The sequence below is a fragment of the Chiloscyllium plagiosum genome, unplaced genomic scaffold, assembly GCF_037043375.1.
Source record: "Chiloscyllium plagiosum isolate Xiang-an unplaced genomic scaffold, Cpla_swu_hap1 HiC_scaffold_26, whole genome shotgun sequence".
In the NCBI taxonomy this organism is placed as follows: Eukaryota; Metazoa; Chordata; class Chondrichthyes; order Orectolobiformes; family Hemiscylliidae; genus Chiloscyllium; species Chiloscyllium plagiosum.
In genome coordinates this window covers 8,938,606-8,956,407 of record NW_028270164.1, presented here as the reverse complement: position 1 = coordinate 8,956,407, position 17,802 = coordinate 8,938,606, and the positions used below count along the sequence as shown (strand labels likewise).

The following is a 17,802-nucleotide window of genomic DNA, read 5'->3' as shown; positions in this document are numbered from 1 at the left end:
ATTTTAGGAGAGATTAAATAAAGTAACATCCTGAAATGTCTCTTCATTTTGCTTTGTAATTTGTGCATTTTCTCCCCCATCTTCACCAACAGTGTCCAAGAGGGGGGTAGGGATTTTGTCAGTGAGAGATCTTAGTTCTAAGAATAGAATGATTTCCAGTTTGGTTATCCAGTATTTAAATCAATCATAGCATTGTTGCGTCTTTATTCTGGGCCCTTATAATTTACCTTTGGCCAAAACTTGAAGCTGTCCCATACAGCAACAGTTTTTTTTTCACAGCAGCCATCTTTTCTTGACTTGTTTTATCAACCTAGTTTGTTACTGACACTTTCATCTACTTTCGAACTGACTCTGCATTGAAGCTGGCTTTGAGACCAATAGAATGTGAGGAAAAAGTACTACACTCATTTTTGCTTCTTATTTGTTCACCACTTACAGGAAGCTCTGGAGTCATGTCTAACCCGGATCACCAAACTGGAGCTTCAGCAACAGCAGCAGCAGGTGGTACAGCTGGAAGGGGTGGAGAACGCAAATGCGAGGGCACTGCTGGGCAAATTCATCAATGTCATCCTGGCACTCATGGCTGTCATACTGGTCTTTGTCTCCACCATAGCCAACTTCATCACTCCTCTCATGAAGACACGGTTCCGGGTGCTCAGCACACTGCTGCTGGTATTGTTCCTTGTCTCCCTCTGGAAGCAATGGGAAAATATTGTGTACTTCTCAGAACAGATCCAGTTACCCAGCTGATCTGGACATTTTTGATAGCTGACAGATTGGCGTGTTTTTTTTAATGCAAACAAGGTTTCTTGACCTCTTGTTTTTCTTCTCCTCCTCTCCCATCCCACCTCATCTCATCAACGTAGATGACATTGTTAGTGTGGTGGCCACGTGCAACAATACGATTCGTGGTGCGATGAGGCCCAATTAGAAGGAAGAGCTGATTGAACTACATTATTCTTTTAAAGATCTTAACTGAACAGGCTGTGGTGAATTGGTTGCGTACTGACTGAAGCGAGTAATGAAGGAAGGCAGTTTAAGGAAGACACTGTTCATAACGAATTGTACCATTTCAGTATTTTTTTTGTTTTATTGTTAACTTATAACAAATATTTAAGAGTTTTTGTGAGGGCCGGGAGAGAGTCAATATTATTTGTGTGACTGATTATATATTTATTTATAACTAATATACATTCGATATACCACGAATGGTTTGCAAGATATCCTAAGCTTAATCACATTGCACATTCCGGTTTATGTGAAAAAAAGTCCTTGAAACTAGTAGAAATGAATTCTCAAAGCATTTAGAACGGGTGAAAATATGTCTTTGGACAGCTGAAGCAGGCAGAAAATTTTGTTTGGCCAGTTTTTGCCATTAAAGAAAAGTAGAATGTTGGAAGAAAACTTGCAGATGCTCTCAGCAACTAGAAGTAGTCTCCACGTCCGACCATATTTTTCAAAGAATTTTGTCTTACTTTTCCCAGTCTTGCATCTTTTGTGCATGTTTCATTCACTGCTGCAGTTGCCAGCATCAGTAAATAAAGAAATTGTAGCAGTTATATGTTGGCTAGTTGCTGCACATGTGAAAAGGCAAGAGATGTCTTGGTCATCGAGATACTGCTGGATTATGACACATGATGGAAGTGGTTTGGGTATGAGTAGTTTTCAAGTTATAGTAGGATCCATTACTGTAGCAGAAAATAGATGCATTAGAACCTGTTCAGCAATTAGATTGATGGTGTTATTAGGAATTAAGACCATCATGTGTTACTAGGTTGATTGTCTGCAATTTGTTTTGATGTATTTAAGCACGATGAATTAATTCCACTTCACTCTCCCTCATATCTTTCAATTACTTGACCTGTTAACCAGGCAATGGACATATCTGTGATGGAGAGAAAGTATTAGAACTACATGTTGGGTTTGATGTGAACACTTTAAGCTGTTAAAATTAGTATTTTTTTCCCAACTGCTGCACTGTGTGTATCAGCTTTGTGTGGGTAAATAATGATCGAAATAAGTTTTGCTTCATGAGAGCACACTGGCTTTTTGTGGTGCGTTGCTTGAACTTTTTTTTTAAAAAGATTCTTAAAAATTTTTAAATGCCATTTGGTGAAACAGCATGGTAATATTTTCCACTCAGTTAAGCAGCACCTGGTAGATCAGAAGATTACATGCAAGTTTTCCCTTTTGCTTTCTCCCCCATTCTTTCCCCTGCATCCTTTCATTTTCTTGTATTCATTTCCAAAAGCCTTTGTGAGCTAATGGAGACCAAATGCCTTATTAGAAATAACAAGTTGGCTGTTGACCAACAGCAGCATAGTATAATGGCAATAGGAGAGAGATTGTGGTAATAGACCATAGTCCAAGCAGAGCTCAGTGTGTAGGATGTTAAAACAAAACATCCATGCATCTAGCAATCGTATAGTTAATTGAAAAGTTGATTCTCATGAAATGAGAATTTTTAATCAGCTTACACCACAGATTCAGATGAAGGAAGTAATTCTGCAAGTTTGATATTAACAATCCAGACCATACCAACAATGCTTGCGTCCTGTTTTTAAATAGTAATTTTGTCTCATTTCATGTCCTACATTACCTGTTTGTTTGTGGAAGATGGAGTATGGAAATGAGAGCTTTCTTTGTTTCTAATATTTACTTTAAGTTTGAGTATGATTGTAATTCTAATAGGTAGGCTGTCCAAATAAGTACTGTAAGAAACATTTTAGCACTCTGGGGAATCACTGGGGCATAGGGTAGTGAGCGCAGCTTCCTCAAGTAGTTTGGCATAGCACACCAGATACTTGGAGGGAATACCAGAAAAACATTCCCACAAGAAGATTTTTCCCTGTTTTAATCGGAAAATTCATCTGTTTGATGCTCATTTTGGAAACAATTAGCACCTAGGAAATATTGTTAGACTGAGTGCTGATTTGAAAGTCTGTGTAGAACTAATAGTGGAGCCTGTACTTAGAGAAAAGCCTTCCCATCAATGACCCAAAAATGTATTAGATATTAGTATATAATTGTTGTGGTTATATGGAATTTGCTAGGACCTCAATTTAACAAATAAATATGACAAATGGTGAGACTCTGAGTCAAATAGACCAGCCAGTTCCAGGTTTGCACTGAATTTCCAGGCTTGTGCACAAAGATAATGGCTTAAACATTGTCGAGAGAAATGGTAATATGGGCCTTTGAAACACAGGAGTAGTAGTACCGGGAATGGAGAGAGAATAAGGATCAGAATGTATCATATAGGCAACCAGTTAATAATGTTAATCCAGCTGTACTAGAGAAATATTGTCTTGGGACCTTTTGGGCTAATACACGGATGTGGTGTCACTGGGGCCATTCTAACACGTCTATAGTACATTACTGTGTGTGTGTGTGTGTGTGTAACAGGAAGGGTGATTAGACAAGGTAGTATGCTGTTAACGCAATGGAAGTTCTTGCCATTTAGGAAGTGATGTGCTTTCCTGTAAAGGTACAGTACGAGGGAAAAGGAGTGTACAGTTTGAAGGTCACTTTGTAATCTCAAGTTTGAATATTTTTATGTAAAGCACTTTTAGTTTAAAGTATCTTTTTCCTGTTTTGAGAAGAATAACTTGAACCATAGTTTTTGTAGCAACCTTGCTCGGTTGGTGAAAATTATAGATCTAGAGCTTTATGAAGATTGATAGAGTATTTACTGTCCTGACCTGTTTTCAGGAATTTATGATAATAAATATCTTAAATCTTTATGTGCTTCCAGTTTAGTTTTCCAGTATGCATTCCTCAATGAACATTTCTAATGGAAATTTACTTTGTAGGCTTCTCTTGCTATAAAGATGCTGTCTTGCCAGTGCTGTACCTCTGCTGCGAGAGGGTGTGATTGTAGTGTGGCAAGTTTACTTTTGTGTTTCTATTAAGTAAGTGAAAATAGGATTTTAAAATGAAAATATAAGGACAAATTTTAAAATGGGCATTGAATTATGTTTGCACACGTTTGGTCCATTTTACCCCCACCTTCTAATCCTGATTGAACTGGTTCTGATTCTGTGCAATACTACTGGACGTACACCCATTGAATTATATTGATGCTAAGTAGTTTATTAATAGGCATAAGCAATGCTGATCACTGTTCCACTTGTTCTTGTAACACAAATGCTTTCAGCTCCCTATCGGTCTTGGCAGTATGATTCCTTCCCAGATACTTGCTGGATTTTGTTAGTTTTAAATTGTTATGACGTGTTTTTGCTCTCACCACCACCTCCATCCTTTCCTAAAGTTTGTGTTCAACCACATTACATCCTTATCACAGTTGCATCACTTAAGTAATCCTATGGGTAATAATTGAACTTACAATGTTGGAATCTAAGATTGAAACAGAATCTAGAAACATTACATCAACCAACATCAGTGAATGTTGGTTGATGTAAACCTGAAAAATAAGTGAACAGATATTTTAGTACAGTCAACCAGGGGGAGGGTGGAATTGTACACTTGGGCAAACCTACAGACTACAGAATGATGAAACTGACTTGTGTCTTATGGTTTTTCTTTTCATTTTACTCATGATTTTTCTTTGAATTATTATCTGTAACAAGTGCATATTTATATTTGTGTATCCTTTCCCTGAATGTTGTATCTTGCCCAAGTACGCCGTTCTTTTCAGTTTTGAAAACAGTTCTATATTCCAAGTGTTAGTTTATCAGTTCTCTCTCATGCTGACTTAAGTGCTGTACATTTCCAGCATTTTTGATTCACCTAGCCCTTTATTTTGGACTTGTTTTTCAGGAAGGAATTGATCCCTGATCAAGTTATCGGGCAAATGATTTACAAAAGCCAGCAATGGATTTCTCAAATTAATCATACCCACTGCATGATCTGCTGCCTGGGTAGATTAATTTTACTTGAAAAGGCCAAGTGGTAGTGAATATGCCTGCCCCACCAATGGGATAAAGCAAATAAATTTTAATAGCACATCATTCGCTACAACAAATTATTTACTCTTGTTATGGCCATGTACATGACTGACAGAAAAACAAAAGGTACATGAATACAAAAGCAATTTACTAACCATGCAAGTTAACAAACTTTCCTATCAACATTATTTTCAGAATTTTTGCATTTGCCATTTTACTACAAATCAGAAATATTGCAAAACAGACAACGACAAAATTCATTGGCCACAGACTTAAAGCCAAACAGCATTGTCATTGCAGAGATTTTCAAATATTATGAAAATAGTCCTTTATATTATTCGTCAATTTCAGTGTCAGCAATGGGATTCTTTCCTCGTGTCAGCAACTAAACATTAATTGATACTTTCCTTTTCCACTTTAACAGCATTGTTCTTTGAAGATTTACTGCCACTTCCCCACCTGAGCTTTCCCTGGGGATTGTGTAGTTCTTGCAGTATCAAGCACTTTATGTAGGCCAGTGAGTTCTATGGTAACACAGTCAAAAGAGACATTACTCTTATGGTTTAAGTACGGAGATAATAGATTCTGTTCAAGAGAGTTACCTCAGCAGGCACTACAGTGCTTTACTGTATCACTTTAGGTGCACGTGACTTTGCTGTGACAGCAGGAACTGAAAGAGCAAATACAACTATGTTCCTCCATTTTGCTTTACTAAAATGGGTAGTCTTAATTTAATGGTAGATTTGTAGACTGACATTTTTGTTGGTTAATAGTCTTGCTTGTTCCCTGAACCCCAGATTATTTGCACCAAAGAGTGTCACTGACAGGACCGGAAGAACAATGTGTTTTCCATTGGCTCCTTCTGTTATTTTTAAAAATAATTTGTTGAAAATAGTTATAGAAAGCAAAAAATGTGGAAAGCAATTAAATGCCTAATTTATTCAAATAGTGGCAAAGATCTGATAAATCACCAGTGATAGTTATTTGAATATGTGAAGAACATTCAATCAACTGAAAAAAACTAACTCTTTAATATAACAGCATAATGCAACTTATATTACAAGTCTTAATGGATTCTGTTACAAAGATTTTAATGCTTATAATGTTGCAGTGATCTAGACTCCTTTTTTTCTGAACATTGTCAGCTGCCACTATGAAAGTACTTGAATGTTCTGAAAGTGGGCATTAAAGGAAAGTCCACTTTAGGGGAGGGGATGAGTACTTTTTATTTATGATACATCCCTATTTTACAGTAAAAATGTGTTAAATTGGGCATTTTTCCCTTTCTGCTCAGTTTATGCATGACTAGCATTGGGCTGGGGCAGATCAGTTCTTTGGTTGGCCTAACGTTTTAAATAATGACAGTCTCCATCGTAAGGGCCTGCTTTGCAAAGAAGAAAATTCTTGGATGTAAGTTTTTTTTTGCACTTTACAGGCAAATTTGCTGTCACTGTGGCTTCCCTTGTGCTCCAAGTATGTAACCAAATTTTCAGATGCTCTGTGTTGATTAACAAAATGAGACAAGGAGACTACATGGAAGTTCATTCTGTGCTAAACATATATTTTTGTTTTAATGTGCTCTACTTGCATAGAGCCTAACTGGGCATTTGTGCTTTGAATTGGCAGATTTACAAGTAGTTTATTGTTGGCCTCCTCACTAAGACAAAACCAGAAAATATTTTCCCAGTTTTGAATTCTTGAAGTTCACAGATGCAGAAGAGGTTAGAATTAGTGGACATTCAACAATAGTCATAATCTAGTCAAGCTTGCAGCAAGCCATGTTAGTTGTAATGCTATATAAATAATTATCTTTGGTTATGTTCTGTCCTGTATCAGAGAACATATGATAAATGTTTCTTTGTGGCACATGCTGTACAGAGCCCAGAAACAACTTTATTGATTAGAGGCAGCGGTCCATTGTGTTACATTAGTGAGCATGGCAACCTTTGTCATAGGATGTTGTGCATTGCAGATTCTCAGCCCATCTGGATCATGAAACCTCCAATTGATACAATGAATGTAGACCACGACTATCCTTGTTTTATATGCAAGGTCAAGAGTTTATTTTATCAGTTATTTAAAGAGATACCTGAAGTTATGAAATGTCCTTTTTTGAGTGAATTGTTTAAGTTGCATTTTTTTCCTGACACTCCAATTTGTTTTGATTTATTTATTATCACATTCAAAATACAGTGATGTGTTGTATTGTGTCACCACTCTCTGGCGCCATCTTAAAACACAGAAAAATAAACCAAAACGTAGAATCTAAAGGCAGAAGAATAAAGAAATAAAGATAACATGCCTTGTTGAAACTGAATCCCTTCTTTATATATTCCTTATATGTAGACGCAAGATCAGTTTTATTGCTACGTAAGCTCTTGGGGAACAACTTCGTACACTCACATCTAGTTCAATGATATTTCCAGGTCATACGAATGTTTATTGTTTCCTTTCCATTATTTCAAGATTGTTCATGCTGTCTCAAACTTATTTTGCTTCCATTTTCATGTTGCAATATATTTATTAATTACTTGAGATCAATGACCTTTTTACAGCTTGCTTCCACAACAGTTCCAGTTGAGGGCACTCATTTACATGTGACAAATGCTCAATTTTTTTTTAAAGAAAATTTCCTGTGCTGCAAAGTCTGAGTGGAAGAATTCTGTGCTTGCAGTTAAATGTACATCTCCGTTCCAAGATACCTACAAAGACACAAAAGACCATTTGAACCACTGAACATCTGTTCCACATATAGATTGCTTCTTGTGTGAAGAAATTGTTTCAATTATCAGCCCTAAAACTAACCTTTAATTGGTTGAACCTGTCACTTACTGGACACAGTGATGGCTTTGTGTCCAAAGATGAATTAATGTGTTAGAATTTGTTCAGATTGGGAAATTAACAAACCCCTACCTCAGCATTTCAAAGTCTCCGTTTTCCCAATGAGTTAGATTGGCTCTAACATCAGAGGCTAGACTTTATTCCTGGCTCATGCTCTTCAGAGTTAAGCATTACTGCAGTCTCCATTTGTGCACTGTATGAGGGAGGGGACAAAATGAGGTCAAGTTATCACTCTTAAATCACTGTACAGTGGTACTGGCTTAAAAGTGTATGTATGTGACTAGAGTATGAATGAAGCTGCTCTTGGTTGAATAGGCTGACAGTGCTCTGAATAGCAGTGGGAGGGAGGAGAGTGGAACCAAAGGTTTTCTCACTCACTTATAACTAGCACAGAAGGAGTAAGTGTTTGTACTGGCATGTGGTGTGATTAAATCACTGGCAAGGGAAAAAAATCAACACATCAATATTATCTCTTAGCAGGTTCTACTGATACTTGGATTCCTGTGGGAACTTTTTGAAGTTTTGTCGATGGATTATTCAAACCTGAAATCCGAAATTTCAGTGCCAGTTTCTTTGGCCCTCAGGTGCTTAAGTAACCATGTGGCTGAATTACTTTGCCATGTAAAACACATTACAATGCCAAAGAACTTAACACTGTGTCTGTGTCATTGAAATGTTGATTCAAGAGGGCAAAAATCATGGAAGGAGTTCGAAATTTTTTGGGTAGGGGAATAAAGTTGATGGTATCATCAGATTAATGTCCTTTATAATTGGCAAGGATAAAGAAATACTTGGTTACTTTATTACTGGTTCCTCAAGGAACTTCACTTGCTGGTGTTCCTCATTATTTGCTCAACATAAAGATCTGGGCATAGAGTTTCAAGGATAGATTTTATATTGGAATCTCCCATCATCCATTCATTGTATTTTACTTTCTGGAAGAATAAATGTCTAGATAAATGTACACTTCTGCATACAATCAAAACGCAGACCTGTCAAAAAATAAACCAATTTTTAAATAAATTTATTCAACAGTTCTAAGTTTTTTTTAGTTCATGCAGGAAGATCTTTTGGTGTACTTGAATGCAGTTTGATTCTTATCAGCCCTCTTGACCCATGATTATGCCATAGTGTTGCTCTCAATCTGCACAAGAGATTTCTGGATCTGAACGTTGTCATTAAAGCCTTAATTGGTCAGTGAATAATACTGGCTATTTGTTCATTCTTCCCTTGAAGACACACTTCCTAAAATATATTAATCATCTGCAAGGTTGTTCTTTTGCGTTGACTATCTAGTTTGTACAATGTGCAATATTTCCACATACTCATTCTCAGTATGACTACTGAATAGCAACAATAATTTGCATTCATGTAGCGTCTTTAACCTAGTAAAATATTTTAAAATGTTTCATTTGGACATTATTGAATAAAATTAGCCTCTGACCTACGTGAGAAGTTAGGGTAGATGGCCAAAGGTCTAGCCAGAGTTAGATTTAAAGGATTGTTCTGAGGGAAGTAAAAAGGTTCAAGGAGGATATTCCAGAGTTTAGGGCTGAAACAGATGAAGCCATGCCAACTAGCGAAGCAAATAAAAACAAGAATACACAAAAAGCATAGTGCCATATGAGGGCAGCAGGCTGGAGAAGGCTGCAGAGATGTAGGCTGAGTTGAGTCATTGGATGGACCTGAAAATAAGGACAACACTTTAAACATTAAAAAGAAGGTGCCTGGCAATTTTGTGCTCTTCATTTCCTTCCAAGCTTAGCAGCAATGAAGCTTCTTCCTGATAATATTCCAGGGATAAAGCATTGAACCAAGCACCTTTCAACCTATACGTTTTGTTCTTTAACAGCGGAAATCAAGAACATCATTAACGATGCTAACTGTCCAGTAAGCTAGCAGTACATCCAAGCTACAGAAAGTTACAAATACTTATGAGGATATGGAGCAAGTGTTTTGCTTCCGAAGCCAAAAGTCCGCAAATAATCCACGGTGTATCTTGTCTGCTTCCTGCAATTTCTGAGAATTACAGCTGCAAAAAATAATTTTAATACAGTAAAATACCATAATACAAAACATCTGATTGCAGCTGTAGTGCAGACTGCCTACTGCATAGATAATAATTTGAACTGGAAATGTTTTTGCCAGGAATCCTACTGGACATAATTGCTAGTCCCCTAGTTTCTCCCCTTCTCTCCTGTCCCAGTAATTAAAGTCTGGTGCCACAGGTGCCAATCGGCAAAGTTGCTCAACATATAAAATGTAAGAAATAAGAGGAGTCGGCAATTCAGTCGCTTGAACCTGCTGTACCACTTAATATGATCTTGACAGATCTCATCTTGGCCTCATTTTCCTGTCCTGTCTCCACTGCCCTTTATCCTATTACTAATTTAAAATATCTGCCTTAAATTTATTCAGCATTGCAGCATTCACTGTACTCAGCTACTGAATTCTAGATATTCATGACCCTTTGAGAGAAATAATTCCTCCTCATCTCAGTTTTAAGTCTACCACCACTTAGTTTAAAATTACAATTTCTCGTTCAGGAATAATGGTGACAAACTCAGAGCATGGATCAGTACTTGGAACTATGATGTTGTGGTCATTACAGAGACTTGGACATTACAAGGGCAGGAATGGTTTGATGTTCCAGGGTTTTGATATTTCAAAAGGAATAGGTGGGGAGGTAAGAGGTGGAGAAGTAGCATTGCTAATCAGGGATGGTATCACAGCTGCAGAAAGGGAGGTTATCAAGGAGGGTTTGTCGATGGTCAATATGGGTGGAAGTTAGAAATAGGAAAGGAGCAGTCACTTTATTGGAAGTTTTGTACAGGTCCCCCCAATAGCAACAGACATGAAGGAGCAGATTGGGAGGCAGACTTTGGAAAAGCGCAGAAGTAACATGGTTGTTGTCATGAGTAACTTTAACTTCCCTACTATTGATTGGGACCTCCTTAGTTCAAATAGTTTGGATGGAGCAATTTTTGTTAGGTACTTCCAGGAAGGGTTCTGATAGAGTTGTGATCACTAACTTTTACTATACTCATGGAGAGGAATAGGAGCAGATAGTATGGGTAAGTATTTAATTGGCGGAGGGGGCATTACAATGCTATTAGGCAGGAGCTGGGGCACCTAAATTGGGAACAAATGTTCTATGGGAAATACACAACAGAAATGCGGAGTTTGTTTAGGAAGCACTTGCTGATAGAGCTGGAAGGTTTGTCTCACTGAGGCAAGGAAGGGATGGTAGATTGAAAGAACCTTGTGCAACAAGGAATGTGGAACATCTAATTAAGAGGAAGAAGGAAGCTTATTTGAGGTTGAGGAGGCAAGGATCAGACAGGGCTCGAAGGTTACAAGGTAGCCATAAAGGAACTGAAGAATTAATTTGGGAGAGTGAGAAGGGAGTGTGAAAAAATTATAGCGGGTAGGATTAAGGAAAACCCTACATAGTTCTACATATATGTGAGGAATGAGAGGATGGCCAGAGTGAGGCCAATCATGGATAGTGGAGGGAACTTGCGTCTGGAATCGGAGGAAGTAGGGGAGCTCCTTAATGGTTACTTTGTTTAAGTCTGTGCTTCTAAGAGGGACCTTGATGTTTCTGAGGACGACATCAAACAGACTGAATTGCTATAATAAATTAATGTTAGAAAGGAGGTGCTGAAACTTTTGAAAAACATAATGATAAATCCCCTGGCCGTATCCTAGGTTTACACAAGGAAGCGAGGGAAGAGATTGTTGTGACTTTGGTGATGATTTTTGTGTTCTCACTGTCCACTGGAGTAGTGCCAGATGATTGGAGGGTGGTAAATGTTATTCCCTTGTTCAAGAAAGGGAAAAGGAATAATATTGGTAATTATAGACCAGTCAGTCTTTACATCGGTGGTGGGCATAATATTGGCAACAATTCTGAGATATAGGATTTATGATTACTTGGAAAACCATAGTTTGATTGGAGATAGCGGGCTTAGTGAGGGGCAGGTCATGCCTCACAAACCTTATTGAATTCTTTGAAGATGTGATAAAACACAATGATGGTAGAGCAGTGGATGTAGTGTACATGGATTTTAGCAAGGTTTTTGATAAGGTTCTCCATGGTAAGCTCATTAAGAAAGTAAGGAGACATGGGATACAGGGAAATCTGGCTGTCTGAATACAGAATTGGCTGGCCCATAAAAGTCAGAGGGTGGTAATAGATGGAAAGTATTCAGCCTGGAGCTCGGTGACCAGTGGTTGTTCCGCAGGGATCAGTTCTGGGACCTCTGCTCTTTGTGATTTTTATAAATGACTTGGATGATCAAGTGGAAGAGTGGTTTAGTAAGTTTGCAGATGATGCGAAGGTTGGTGGAGTTGTGGATAGTATCAATGGGACATTGACAGGATGCAGAACTGGCATGAAAAGTGGCAGATGGAGTTCAACCTGGAAAAGTGTGAAGTGGTTCATTTTGGAAGGTCGAATTTGGATGCAGATTACAGGGTTAAAGACTGTATTCTTGGCAGTGTGGAGGAACAGAGGGATCTTGGGTTCCATGTCCATAGATCCCTCAAAGTTGCCACCCAAGTTGGTAGTGTTGTTAAGAAAGTGTATGGTGTGTTGGCTTTCATTAGCCGGGGGACTGAGTGAGAGCCACAAGTTTATGCTGCAGCTCTATAGACCCCTGGTTAGACCACACACACTTGGAATATTGTGTTCAGTTCTGGTCGCCTCAGGATGTGGCTGCTTTAGAGAGGGTGCAGAGGAGATTTGCCAGGATGCAGCCTGGATTGGAGGGCATGTCTTATGAAGAAAGGTTCAGGGAGCTCGGGCTTTTCTGACTGGAGCGAAGAAGGATGACAGGTGACTTGATAGAGGTGTACAAAATGGTGAGAGACATTGATAGAGTGGATATCCAGAGACTTTTTCCCAGAGCAGAAATGGCTATCACAAAAGGGCATAATTTTAATGTAATTGAAGGAAGGTTTAGTGGCGATGTCAGAGGTAAGGTTCTTTATACAGAGCGTGGTGGGTGTGTGGAATACAGTGCTAGCAGTGGGAGTACATTCAGATATATTAGGAATATTTAAGCGACTCTTGAATTGGCACATGGAAGATGTAGAATAGAAGGCCAGCACATCATTGAGGGCTGAAGGGCTTGTACTATGCTGTACTGTTCTATGTTCTAAATTGCCCCGTATAGTGAAACATCCACTCTGCGTCTACTTTGTCAATCCCATTTAGAATCTTCTATACTTCAATTAGATCTCTCATCCTTCTAAACTCTAGCAAGTATATGCCTAAACTGCTCAATCATTCATCATGAGAGAAACCTTTCATCTTTGGAATTAATCTGATTAAATTTCTCTGAAGTGCCTCCAGTGCAATTACATCCCCCCTCAAGTAAGGGAACAAACTGTACATAATAGTTTAGATGCAGTTTTTAAGTGAAATTGCAAAAACAATTTGAATTTTATACTCCACTGCTTTGGCAATAAATGACAAAATTATGTCTGCCCTCCTTCTGTACCTGCATATTCGCTTTCTGCAACTCAGACAAAAGGATACTCAGATTGTTCTGCAGTGAAACATTTTAAATTTTCTCTCCATTTAAATAAGTTCCATTTTTATTCTTCCAACCACAATAGACAATCCTACACTTACCTGCATTAAACTTCATCTACTAGATTTTGGAACATTCACCTAACCTAACCATACCCATTTGTAAAGTTCTTATTTCTTCATTGCAATTTACATTCCTAGATATTTTAATACCATCTGCAAATTTGGCTACAGTACTTTGTAACCCACATCCAAGTCATTAATATAGATTGTAAATAGTTGAGAACCTGTTGTGTACCATTAGTTACAGCTTGCCAACCAGGAAAACCTGTTGTCATGACTCTGCATGCTGTCTGTTCACCAATCCTGTATCCAATTTAATATATTACCCCAACCCATGTGATAGAGCTGTACAGCATGGAAACAGACCCCTTGCTCCAACTCATCCATGACAACCAGATATCTGAATTAATCTAGTCCCATTTGCCAGCATTTGGCCCATATCTCTCTAATTCCTATCTATGCACACACCAATCCAGATGCCTATTAAATGTTGTAATTGCATCATTCTGTACCACTTCATCTGTTAGCTCATTCCATACATGTACCACCCTCTGTGAAAAACATGCCCTTTATGTCCCTTTTAAATATTTCCCCCTTTGCTTTTAACCTACACCCTCTGGTTTTGGACTTCCCTAACCTGGGAAAAAGACATTCGCTATTCAACTTTTCCATGACCCTCATGATTTTATAAAACTCTCTAAGGTCACTCCTCAACCTCTGATCTCCAGTGAAAATAACACCAGCCCATTCAGCCTCCCTATAACTCAAACCCCCCAACCCTGGCAACATCCTTGTAAATCTTTTCAAAACCAGTGTGATTTTACATTTTATGTATTAACATTTTATGCGGCATCTTATCAAATGCTTTTTGGAAGTCCAGATATACTACAGCTACAGGACTTCCATTATCCACTTGCTTCTTACATCTACAAAGGACTTTGGCAAATTAATCAAATGTGATTTATTTTTACTGACTCTGATAGATTGTGTTTTGACTTTTTAAATGGATCGTTACTATTACCTTAATAGTTGATTCCAACAATTTCCCAATAACAGAAATAAACTAACTGGTCCATGGTTTCCTACATTCTGTCTCTCTTGAATAAGTGCATTACATTAATATTTTTCTAATCCACTGAAATCTTTCCAGAATCCAGAGAATTTTGCAACATTACAAGCAGTACATCCACTAATGCAGCTGCCACTTTTTTGAAGACCCTGGACTGTAGGTCATCAGACCATCGGGGCTTATCTGCATTTAATTCCAATAGTTTGTTCCTGAACTCTTTCCCTAGTGATGGCAATTGTTTTAAGTTCCTCCTTTTCTATTACCTCTTCATTACCTGTTACTATTGTGTTATGACATGGCAGTAAACCCTTCTGTTAATTAAACCAAACACCCAGAAAAGCTCATCTCACTTTGTAATCTGTTAAAATATGAGTGACAGAGAGCTCACAATTTCCAATATTTAAAGAAAATGACATCTTTTTGTAACTCCAAAAGTGAACATTAAACAATTATTCACAACTCTAAGTCCCCCTTTCTCTTAACTGCTTATTATCTGCCTCCAACTCTGTAATAATATGCTGTTCCAATAGGATACTTATTAAAATTACATCAACTTAATTTCAAAACCACACAGCTGCTGTCAGCTTCTGTGGCTTTCTCCCGGCTGACAATTTCCCTGGATCGTTTTTCTCACTGCATGTGTTTCATATAAAAAGATATGTTTGATAGAGAGTGTTTCCCAATTTCCTAGACAGCAAGAATACTCTGTGTTTCTGTCTGGATGGCAGTTGCTCTCTGACCAATTTTCAAAATGCCCACATTTTGTACCTACCCTAACAACCCACTCCCCCCAGCATTGGATCATCTCATTGGTTCCATGTTGGCAAAACAATAAATTCAAACTTGATTGGGTTTTAGTATCCTGGGGCATAATTTAAACTGGTTAAATTTGAATTGTTGTTAAAACAACAACCAAAACCCAGCTATCCACTTCATAGCCACATGTTACATATTTTCCATTTTTCCAGTACTGCCATCTAGTCATATCACACAGGTGCTTATAATCTCTCAGTTCAGAACAGCATTCACTCTATCTTAAGGTACAGTGCATGCCTTCAACTTCAGAACAATTGGAATGGTTTCAGTGTTCTCCACTTTAAAAACTGAAGGCTAAGTATTACTTTCGTGTCTGTGTTCCCTATTAACCCCCCAGTCTTTTCCTCAAAGGGGCCTACATTCATTTAGCTTCTATCTTCATTTTTATATACTTATAGAAGCATTTTCTATCAGCTTTTATATTTTGTGCAAGTTTCATAATTAATCTTTGCTCTTTTTATTACTTTTTTTTAGTAACCCTTTGTTGGTCTTTGAAAGTTTCCCAATGCTCCAGCCTGTCCCAAGCCTTTGCAATTTAGAATGCCTTAGTTTTTGCCTTTGCTGTCTTTAAATTCCTTGCTTAGCCATGGATGTGTTTTCTTCCTCTTACAATATTTCTTCTTCTCTCAATATACTTTAGTTGTCAGGAATTGAATATCTCCTTAAATGTCTGCACTCTTCATCCACTGCTGTATCTTTAAATCTTTCTGCCAAGTACACTCAGGCTAAAATCATCCTCATGACCATGTTTACCTTAGTTTATGACCAGAACATTAGTGTGGAACTCCAGTTTCTTATCCTCAAACTGAATTTGACATTCCAGCATGCTGTGGCCACTCTTCCATAGAGGTTTCTTAACTCTGAGGTCATTTATTAATCACCTCTCATTATACAATACTAAATCTAAAATAACCTGTTTCTGGCTGGTTCGCAAAATATTGCTCCAACAAAACAATTTCCAATACTCTCTGCCCTATCCTTCATGGCTACTCTTGCAATTTGACTAATCCAGTCTATATACATATTAAAATCACCCATGTTGATGATGAAGAGACAAAGTTGAAGCATTTCAGTTTGCAAACACGAAATCAAACTTAGAAATGAACTTGAATTTATACAGCATGAGAAAAGGACCATGGTTTATTGACATGGAGGTGTGGCAAAAACTGTTAACTGTCAATCATCTTTTGTCAAACATCCACATAGAAATGGACATTTTAAAATCTAATTTGGAGCTGATACCAGTTATTGCTCAGGCTGAAATAAGCTAGATCAGCAAAAACCAGAAATTAAACTTGTTTATTGATGGTCTGAAACAGAAAGTTATGAGTTCAGTACCCTTTCCAAGGACTTGAGCATATAAAGTGCAACTTTGTCACAGATGATGGTGTTTGAGTGAGAGTTACAAACAATTGACCTGTCTATCCTCGGGTAGATATAAAAGAACATTATTGAAGAGCCATGGTGATCTCTCTCTGCTCCTCCCCACCCAGCATTTATCCCTGAATCCACACAAAAAGGTGTCACAAATTGTCTGGTCATCATCCTATCACTGTCAGAAAATTAGCAGCTGTATTTCATATTGTGACTGGTTGCACTTCACAAATACTCAGTGTAATATGCTACATGTTATGCAATGCCCTAAGGTTGTGCTAGATGCTTTTGAAGCGCAAATCTTTTTCAATTGACCCAACCAATAAACTTAACTTTCACTTGTTTAGTTGCATTGTGTGGAATTTTGCTGTATCTAAATTATCTTGGTAATTTTCCTATATGACAACTGATCCCTTTGAACTGTTCTCTTGGCTCTGAAAGGCGTTGGAACATCCTGAAGGTATGAAAGGTGTAATTAAAAATATCAGGTCTTTCTCTCTTGCCCTCCTCATAAGATACATTTCTTCATTGAGCATTTGGATTTGCAGTTTATTTAGAGATTGATTTGTTGTCTTTTTGCTAGTTTACGTCTCCTCACCCCATACCACTGCCTGTGCACCAGAACATTCAGGGCAATCTTTTTGTGGATTCTGTTGATGTAGACTAGCCCACTCTCTCCTAAATAATTGGATTTAAAACGCTCAACCTCAATTTTAAGTGGCAAAACACTAGACAGCTCAACAAACAAAGGCATATTGGAGTGTTTGTCCGTGGCTGAAAATGGCAGGACAGGTTAAGAAGGTAGTGAATAAGACAAATGGGATGCTTGTCTTGATCTGTTGTGACATAAATTATGAGAGCAGGAAGGTCAGGTTGGAGCTGTACAGAACTTTGGTTAGGCAACAGCTGGATTACTGTGTGCAGTTCATATTGCCAAACTAGAGGAAAGATGTGATTATACTGGAAGGGGTACAGAGGAGCTTTATATAGATGTCTGGACATTGCCTGGGATGGAGTAATTTGGTTATGAAGAAAGCTTGGGATACTTCCTTTGGAGCAGAGAAGATTGAGGGAGACCTGAAAGTGGTGTATAATATTGAGGGGAATGGATAGGGTGAATAGAAAGCAGTTGTTCCCCTTAATAGAAGGGTCAATAACAAGAGGGCATAATTTTAAAGTGGAAGACAGAAAAT

At 37.9% G+C, this 17,802-nt stretch overlaps 1 protein-coding gene across 6 annotated transcripts in view; it reads left to right on the top strand.

Moving 5' to 3' along the window:
• tmcc2 (transmembrane and coiled-coil domain family 2) overlaps positions 1–16,951 on the top strand; it is a 171,364-nt gene extending 154,413 nt beyond the window's left edge. For all 6 annotated transcript variants that reach the window (XM_043716397.2, XM_043716395.2, XM_043716396.2 and 3 more), the window contains one exon: positions 439–16,951. In XM_043716397.2, the coding sequence (XP_043572332.1) occupies positions 439–750 (312 nt within the window). In that variant the 3' untranslated portion in view covers positions 751–16,951. The remainder of the gene's footprint in view (positions 1–438) is intronic.
• Positions 16,952–17,802: the final 851 nt, after the last annotated feature.